Consider the following 9,818-nt stretch of genomic DNA (forward strand, 5'->3'; position numbering starts at 1 on the left):
GTATTGTCGCTATTTCAGTTGAGCATATTAAGTCCATCAGCATATTACAAACTCAGCCAATAGAACTCAGATATGTTTCTTGGTAACATAGATGTAGGTTTTGCACCGGGAAGGTCATAATGTAATTAGTCAAGTTGAGAATTCACTTTTGATTTAAAATGCAAAAATTCAGGCAAAGCATTCATTGCAACATAGACCAAGCAAGGAAAGCAGCAAAGCACAGTCATTTATTTTATTTTATTTTAAAAAGAGCGAGCAATTTATGTATATACTATATACTTATAATTCATGGTAATCGTCACATTTCATATGATTACAGAACCAATCACAAGTCTGCTTTCAGATTCCTGAGAATGATTTGATTGTTTTGAATCCATGATTCTCTGGAAGGGGTCCATTTCCTGGCCGGATGGAAACCATCACCTCCAAACCTACAACATGAATTTGTGTTAAAATTTTGGTAGGAAAAAACAATTTGCCATTCCGTTTCTACCATGGATGCAAACATGAGTAATAAGTTTTGTAAGTAATGCAACCAACGTCAATCTCCTATTTATAGGTTCCCCAGGATGAATATGAAGAACCAAATATATATTCTAGATGCAAGATGAAACCACTCTTGCAACGTCACTTGTGTATATAATTGTTGCGAAAACGAGCATTTTTCAGAAAACCTGAACACAAAATAGTTTGACTTTCAAGGATGGAATTTTCATAAGAATGAAATTATCATTCCTTAAAAAATGGAACATAAAACATGGGCATTTATGAGCGTGTGACAATCCAAAAATAAGAGCAATTTGGTAAGCAATGAATGAATTATTTTCTATTTACATGATTATTCTGACAGGTGAGGGTCACGTTAGTTTTATTACTTCTATTTATCTTCACAATGGAAATAGCTGATTACCTGCCGCCTTTGCAGCTACAGCTTCTTGATAAACATCTGTAATAAATAGAATCTCTGATGGCTTATCAACTCCAACGGATTCTGAGATTTCAACATAACTGTGTGTTTCTTTTTTATTTCTGAGAGAGAGAGAGAGAGAGAGAGAGGAGTCAAGAAGGGACTCTTTTGAGTACTAAAAACAATGGTGTTTATGGTTTCAGAGGCACTATATAACTTTTTGAACTTACCCCACTGCGGTGTCAAAAAACCCAGACAAATACTTTCTTAGATCTCCGTAGCCAGTATTTCCAAATAGGAGCCTTTGTGCCAACCTGCTACCGCTGGAGTATATATACACCTGTTGCACAAGATAGAAACATAATAAAATTTCAAAGAAAATGTATACATATCAGATGCATTCAAGAAATTGCATCTATTTGTTATTCAAGTAGTGATGTCTTCCAAGTTAAGGTGGATAAAAGAAGGAAGTTACACTGAAACGTGGTGCCAGCTAGTGAGAGAGAGCAAAGAAAATGACTTATTTCAGAAAAAACGAATTTTTGCTCAATAAAAGACCATATTTCTAAGGGAAGTCGAGTATGATTCTACAAAGACATTTGTTCACGAAAGGGTAGCATCCCTACAACCCTTGGGTGGGAGGGACAAGGGTAGGCTAAGATTACAAGCATTACACACTTTAATGAAATATGGAAAATTCTATACACCATACTACCATCCCACTTTCATCCCACTAAGTATGATGTGACACATTTATCACCATTAAATCATCATTTATTGCATACTTTTTTATCATCTAATGGTGATGAATGTGCCACATACCACTTAGTATGATCAAAATAGGATAAGAGTATGATGTATAACATTACTCATGAAATATTTCATTCAACAACAACTGGCTCATTAAATAGAAAAAGAGTGATAGTTTTGACAGGAGAAGCATTGAACTTGCAGATATTCAGAGTCAACAAATATCACTAGCTGGCTTATAAAATTTCTTTCCCTCCCCAAGGGGAAGCAATCAAACCAAAAAATTGGATCATGGAATGGATAGTCAACCTCTCTTCAAAATATTTCATTACTCAACTGGCTCATTAAATAGAAAAAGAGTGATAGTTTTGACAGGAGATGCATTGAACTTGTAGATATTCAGAGTCAACAAATATCACTAGCTGGCTTATAAAATTTCTTTCCCTCCCCAAGGGGAAGCAATCAAACCAAAGATTGGATCGTGGAATGGATAGTCAACTGCTCTTCAAAATGTCATTGGTCCTTTCATCAGCACACAGTTGAGTGCTCAAATTTACTAAATAATGGCCACAAGGCGTCCTGTGTAGAAAGCTAGACAATTGCTTTAATGGGTTCCCTCTTGCATGTTTTTATCACGTGAGTGCATGAGTGAATATATCTGTATGTGTGCAATGGTTGGAATACAAGTAGTCATATGGATAGCAGCATTCTCTCACAATTGCTATGAAGCAAAGAAGAACGACAGCATTAAACAAGCATAAAATTAGAGATGACAACAAAAAAACCTGGAAGTTTAAACTCAAAACTTAAATTCACAGACATGAAAAGGGAAGAAGAAAAAAAGAAAATGCGATGAGGGGAAATGAATGTAGAAGACCTTTATGCCTAAAGCATGCCATTTCTCCAAAGCGTGTGGTACATCCTCAAAAACTACTCCCTCCAATTCACCATTCTCAAATCCCGTACGCCATATATGACCCTGCATAGCTAATGTCAGCGATACCAACAAGATGGGCTTCATAGTGATCATATTTCTTTATAATCCAGTTTGGCTTACTTGTAGTTGTTTCAAGGCAGTGATCTTCCTATCAGCTCTTATCATTGCTTCCACATTAGCAACCAAAGCAGCAACCACCTCCTCTTTCCCTGCATTATCAGAGGGAATGGGCACAGCACCCACAACACCTTTGTCCAGATCATCCTGAACCTGCATTAAGAATGCAGAGTAATTTACAGTTCATAGAAATAAGCTTTTGAGTCAGTCAATTCTACTAACTGTTTAACAAAATGCCGCAGCTCCAAGAAAACTAATTTGAGTCTTCCTCCCTCCCATCAATGGTTTGCTGGCAGGACTACCTGAAGCGAAATTCTCACTCAACTGACAATTCTACAATTAAATTGATGCTGAGGGGATAGAGTGATCTCTCAATGTATTGGTACAAGTCTTCAATTCTCCTCGTGTATGTTTCCTTTCTCTTTCGGTAACTGTCCCGATTCTCGCATTACCAAAGGCAAAATATTTGGGTCCTGAACTACTATCATTAATATTCTACAACTCTAACTTATCACAAAAAAAAAAAAAAAAAAAAAACTACAACTCCTGGTAAGCACTACAGGGGAGTTCCTCTCAAGATCTCTTCACAAGAACAGTCTATCACAGGAGCCAATGGTCCATAGAAAAGGCAATTCTCCTTTCAAATATTTTTTTTATTGGCACTGGGTGTCCGGGAATAGCGTCTCGACTAATCCTAGGGGTGCACAGGCCCTCAACAAAGAGTTTCCCGCAAGTGCACCTCGGGTAATTCAAGGGGAGAATCCCCCAATCCGATGGGCCCTAGAGATTTGCACCTAGGAGTTAATTCTCCTTTCAAATATGATTCATGTGGATGCAATTTTCCATTAAAATTCACCATCTTTGTTTGAATAGTAAATAATAAACAACCAATTGAGTCCGAACAATTATATATATATATATATATTTTATGTTAGGGAACCTCTCCAAGGCAGGGCCCTTCGGACCCACCCCTGCAGAGTAAACTCCGGTCCAGTGTAGCGCACTCTCGGAAGTTTCCGTATACGGAACTGGTTGTATCGCTGGCTTTTCACTAGGGGGTGTGGCCCCAAATGATTGTTTGCACCCATGAGGTGTTGAACCTTGGACCTTGAAGGGAGTGATACCCCAAGACCAAGGCCTTCACCACTTGGGCCAATTTTATATCTGATTATCTATTATTTCATCACATTGTTATCTATTATTCATCTGGGTTTTCATAAGTTGACTTCAGTAATTGTTACAACAACCAGTAGCAGAAAGGTTACTCACGAAAAAAAACATTTTTGGGATATGTAAATGTAACTTTTATTGGGGCAATAACAGGATTGAATCTTTTGAGAGTCATGTTTGCAGCTTCTAGGTTTTTTTTTTTTTTTGAATCTTCAGTGGATCTAGAAGGAAAAGGGTATGTGTATTATTTGGCTGTAGGCAGGCATTGTCATTTGTCAGATAGATGGTTTATCATACAAATAGGACTCCTCTGATTTTCAGTTGTCAGACCATGAATGAAATTTTTGACAGGACTAGGTTGGCATCCTCTGTAACTTTGTCAAATTAGGCTTTTTAACATCACAAAGTTACTAGCAAAGCAAAAAAGGAAAATATTGACAGCATTCACTTTTGAGAGGGAATTTATCAAGCAATCCATATTTTCTTGCCACTAGCAACACCAATAAAAAAGCTAAATGTCATGCAAACGTGTAAATTATTCCACAAGTACCATTATCAATTCAAAACACCCAAACAAATGTCTTACTTGGGAGTGCAACAATTTAATATCATCTTGGGTTTCTGCAGTATCATACGTTGCTGATAGATGCCTCTCAACATTGTCACGAGCATATGGAAACAGAACATCAGAAACAAAGGATATAGGAGTTGTAGTCCCTTCGATGTCAAGAACAATGCAACGCTGCAACCCAAATAAATGAAAAATAAATTTTATAAGCATAAAAAATACAAAAAAAATTGAGGAAAAATACACCTTTTACCCTCCAACTAATAGGAGTTTTACACTTTACACCCCAATTACTAGGACTGACACATTGCATTTCCAAATGACCAAAAAGTTTCAATGTGCACGCTCTGTTAAGATCTAATGACCAAGATTGTGTGACATCACTTATCTTCACCTATTTTCATTCATCTTAATAGTTAAGATTGGATGAGGGTGCTATTTGTCAGTTTGTTATAAGTAGGAGGGTGCAATATTTCGGTGTTGGTAGTTAAAGGTGCAAAGTGTCAAATTGTTAAATGGTTATTAGTTGAAGGCTAGAAAGAGCATTTCCCCAAAAATTAAAAAAATAAATGATGTGAAAGAAATTGCTAATTGGTCTAGGATCCCACGATTTCCAGGAAAAGGAAGAACATTTCATAAACTCACTCGCAATGGCTCAATTCCATGAGTTTCATCAGCCACTGCTTTCACAGGTATGCTTGCAGATGCACCATTCCCTAAATATCCTTTAACATTCAGAATGGGGCCATGGTTTGGTGTAGACCAGTCCAACCCCAGTTGATGAAGCTTGATAGCAGCATCAAAAAGATAATGATAACATTCTGCCTGAAAGGAAAGCCAGAAATTTGAAAGATAGCATATCAAATGAACTCTAGAGAGATACTAAAGATTGTTTGAAGATAATTGTGTCCTAGATATTGATATACATTGCAGCTGGGTCCATGTGGCTTTAATCCATACACATATAGATATGGGTTATACATCACTCACGGCTATGATCTAGCAATTTGGTATAAGTGAATTGCTTTGGTGTTTACAGCAATATGAAGAGAGAAAGAATACTCATAAAATAGTGTAGGTGCAAACCGTGGACTGAGTGTAGTTGTAATGCAGGCTATGCATATGCTACAAGTGAATTGTAGGAGAACATAAAGGCACAAACCCAAAGAAGAAAGCGCAACAAGTGAACAACTTTAAAACAAACGAAAACTGCAAAACTGTAAGAAGGTATTTGAAAACAACGTTCTTCTGTGCTTTTGGTGAAGAATGCTTTTTTCAAATAGAGTAAAGCTACATACAGTCGTAGAGTGTGCAAGCACCACACAATCGTTTTGAAAAAGAGTGTGATACACTATTAAAAATTTTGTTTTTTTTTTTTCATGTGGATCCCGTATTTACTTACTTTTTTCCAAGGGATTGTACGGCGCTTGAGCACTCTACGACTGCAAATATCATTTCTCTTCAAGTATCTATCAATGACTCAAGCATATCCATATGGTTCTGTGATTTTAGTTTGAAATTTGATGGACAGTAAATATGAGCCTCAGTAGTTTAAAAATATGGTAACTTTGAGTCTGGATACAAATTTAGTATTAAATACTGAAAGAATTGTTGTCAAAAGAATCTAAATGGAAAGGAAGCAGAGAGTAAAGCCACATACTATTTTATGGTGTAAAGTTGTACATTCTGTTTGGCACACCACCATATTATTGCTCTATAGGAGTTTTCACAAACCAACACAACATGGATCCTTGATTCTCCTACCCAAATGATTTCTTCTATCATTACTCATTTGGGCAGTTGACAACATCTTTATGTTTTTCTTTACATGGATAGATAAACATACAAATTCCAGGAAGCAAAATACTGAATAATCAACAGTGGCAAGAAGAAAGTGGAGTTTGGGATGAAACTAGTTTCCAAAAGCACCCATGAAAATACCAGAGTCTTATCATTAACAATTTACATTGACCTAATTTAGAGCACATTGAGCACTCAGTGCAAGCTAATTTGATCTTCCTTATAGATAAAACAAACCTGAGTTTTTGCACTGATCCATGAATCTCCCCATACATATATGCCATGATTACGAACAAGAACAGCTGTTGTTTTGGGGTAGGCTTCAATCTACAATACATGAAGGCAAGTTAATAATCTTAAGCTATATAGAGAAAGGTCAAAACATATCATTGTATATCACAGTATAATAACAATTAGGAAGGAACTTATCAAAAAACCAATTAGGAAGGTTATCAGAGTAGGCATACATCACAAAAGATGATCAAATGAAATCATGCAGGAAAATAGGTACGTATTTTCCCCATATATGAACTTATGCAATCACACGGTTGTATTATATTTTTATAATTTGTACAGATACCAATTCTCTCTCTCCCTCACAGAGTAGAATGTGCCATTCAACATTTATATGAAAGGGAAATAGAGTCACGCTGAGTGAAATGTATAAAAATACATACAGCTTTAGCAAGAGATTCTGTAAGCTCAAATTCATAAGCAGTGTTCTCTATTATCGGCACCACGAGTTCATCATAGTAACCATGCCCTTTGATTCCTTTTATCATTTCCATGTGAGTGATCTGCACATTGTACCAGTAAGCATGAACACAAAAACAGAAAAACAAGGCAACCAAAAGATGTAGACAAGAGTGGTTGTATATGATAAAGGGGTTAACCGCTTTAGAGAATAGTAGCCTGATTTAAAATAAAAAGAAGGTCATTTTCGCTAACTTGTGCCAATAATAAAAACTTACTCGAAACTCTTTTGATAATGGATTAATCATTGTTACAAGACAAGACTCAATTCCATGACTGTGGATAACAGCTCCAGCATTACACATCTCATATGCCTAGATTAAAGAAAATCATAAACAGGAAAAAATAAAAAGGATTAGAAATCAGCTTAACAAAAATTTGATTACTATTGCAAAATGCTTTCACGTGCATGAAAAAGTTGATGAAATCTTTATATCACAGGATTGTCAAGCATCTGCTTCTGGGGAACACTTCACAACTTCGGGATCATGTTGGATTGTTTCTAAAAAAATTTAAAGTTGAGCCCATACAGATCTACAACATATTAACCAGTTGAGATTCATGTTGCATTTAGAGCAACTAGATCTCCAGATTAATTTGTCGATATCCAGCAACTAGCTTGTTAGTTAAAAAAGTTACGAAGAACAGACTTTCAATACCTTCAAGAAAAGAGGACCACAATCAGAACATTTAGGAGGCTTATGTGGATATGGTTTAGGAGATGGCTGCGACAAGATAGACCCATCTGGAGATAACACATACATATCCTCTGGCACCATTCTCTCCTTCTGAACACCTACCCATGTTACACAACACAAATTATTGAGCTCGTATGATCAGTATTAAAAAAATTAAAATACTCATAGAATAAGTCATGGTACCCACAATCAACACATGCATAAAAAAGTACACCATATAGCCAAACAACTCAAAAGAACACTTCTTTTTTAAGGAAGAGTATACCCCCAATTTTAACGACTCAAAAGAACACACAAACACAAACTAACAATAAATTAGAAAATCCAGAAATCCAAATACCAGAACAACGCGAGCTGAAACTGGAGTACATATCCCCTTTGAAATCCAATAAAGCAAGAACGAATGTGCACTGAGCTTGAACAACGTATGCTCAGAAAAAAATAAACAAACAGAAAGATTGAGAGGAGCAAGCACCTGAGGGGGACATGACGATGAGCTGGTGGGGCTTAGGGATGGAATCATCATGGACCTTGATGGTGATGCTGCCACCAGTCCCAGAGACCCATCCAAGAGTGTAGAACTGGCGGCAGAGGTCCGAGATCAAAACCCTCGCGTCCTTCACTGCCTTGCTTTCCAGGTATGCCTGTGATGCCATCCCCATCTTCACTCCATTCGCTGCCACTGCTGGCACCGTCGCCATTGGATTTTATATAGAGCAACGGAGTATTTACTTGATCAAGAGACGGAGAATAGGTGTCGGATAAAGTCCGTAAGCATATTTGTTTTGCGGAAACGGACAAGATTTTTTCTTTAATGTTTATCCCGGAAAAATAATATATGACATTTGAGAATTGAATAAAAATTAATATTTTGCTCAAAATTTGTTCCCTCAATCGTCTGAATGGTAAGTGACGTTAGCCATTTTGTTTGAGATTCGAAGAGTCGAAGAGTGAATTATAAAGAGAGCTAAAATCCTAAAGTCTGATTTTTTTTTTAAATTAATCGTACATCTTATGAACTCATTAGGTATAACTCATTTCTGAAAACCGACTTATAAAAGAATAGTGACTAGGGACTTATAAACCATCAATTAATCTCATTTAGTCGTAGTGGGATCGTAACAACCACCACGCTCCACAACTAATTTCCACGACGATCTCGACGTTTACATAGGCTGGCTATGCATTAGGTCTTTCCTAACTCCAGACGAATACTTTTATACCAACATCATCTTGTGCCGCATGATTACAATCGTCGCAATATAATCTTAGACGTAGGGTGTCTTTTATATTATTTATTATGAATCTACCATGTAAAATTTATTTTTGTAAATTGGCTTACAAGAAAAGAATACCTATAAATTTATAAATTATCAATCAATTTCATACTTAATTCATATGAGATCGAAACAGTATGCATATATCATGCATTCCAAAAACTGGTTTTAGTCTGACCATAACAAGCGTACGAGGGGACAAAGTTGCTTATATTAACGTATATCGTATATGTTTCATATTATTTTATTTCAAGTTATATATTATTTTTATTTTTAGTTATTATATTCTTAAATCAATATATAAAACACATTATTTATGTTAGTTACATTGTAAGATTTAATTTATAAAATTTATTTTTTAAATTAAATTATATCATATAAACATTTTACTATACATGATTTACACCGTCTGAAAATATAATTTTCCTTTTATCTATATATGTTGATATGTTGTTTTAATTAATTATATGTATTTTATTAAATCTATAATTATTTAAAATGTATCAAAATTACAAATATGTGATTGAGCCTCGTTTGTTTTTATATGAGATGAGATTAGCTGAAATAAAAGTTAAATAAAATATTATTAAAATATATTTTTTTAATATTATTTTTATTTTGAGATTTAAAAATATTGAATTATTTATTTTATTTTATATAAAAAATTAAGAAAGTTATAATGATTAGATGAGATGAGATGAGATATGAAAACAAAAATCTAAATGCTAATTGATTTTTTCTATCCATAATGTTCACGAAATTGCCAAATAAGATAAGTTGTTGTTGACTTGTTGTTGTTATTTTGTTTTTTTTTTTTAATTTTTTTGAAGTAGGCACATTT

General features: G+C 35.1%; 1 protein-coding gene across 2 annotated transcripts; it reads right to left on the reverse strand.

Annotated features, from left to right (window-relative positions):
* Nucleotides 1-204: 204 nt before the first annotated feature.
* On the reverse strand, nucleotides 205-8,535 carry LOC109013151 (probable bifunctional methylthioribulose-1-phosphate dehydratase/enolase-phosphatase E1). Of its 2 annotated transcripts, XM_018995137.2 has the most exons (12): nucleotides 8,176-8,535; nucleotides 7,662-7,798; nucleotides 7,221-7,316; nucleotides 6,927-7,046; nucleotides 6,487-6,576; nucleotides 5,095-5,274; nucleotides 4,468-4,623; nucleotides 2,715-2,864; nucleotides 2,535-2,636; nucleotides 1,138-1,247; nucleotides 911-1,029; nucleotides 205-431 (listed from the first exon to the last, which is right to left on the reverse strand). In XM_018995137.2, exons 1-12 carry the CDS (start codon nucleotides 8,399-8,401, stop codon nucleotides 340-342), a joined length of 1,578 nt encoding a protein of 525 aa, XP_018850682.1. In that variant the 5' UTR covers nucleotides 8,402-8,535; the 3' UTR covers nucleotides 205-339. The 2 variants fall into 2 exon arrangements, with proteins under 2 accessions (XP_018850682.1, XP_018850690.1); XM_018995145.2 differs by lacking the exon at nucleotides 7,221-7,316 and having other exon boundaries at nucleotides 8,176-8,486.
* Nucleotides 8,536-9,818: the final 1,283 nt, after the last annotated feature.

This window comes from Juglans regia, chromosome 2 (assembly GCF_001411555.2).
Source record: "Juglans regia cultivar Chandler chromosome 2, Walnut 2.0, whole genome shotgun sequence".
In the NCBI taxonomy this organism is placed as follows: Eukaryota; Viridiplantae; Streptophyta; class Magnoliopsida; order Fagales; family Juglandaceae; genus Juglans; species Juglans regia.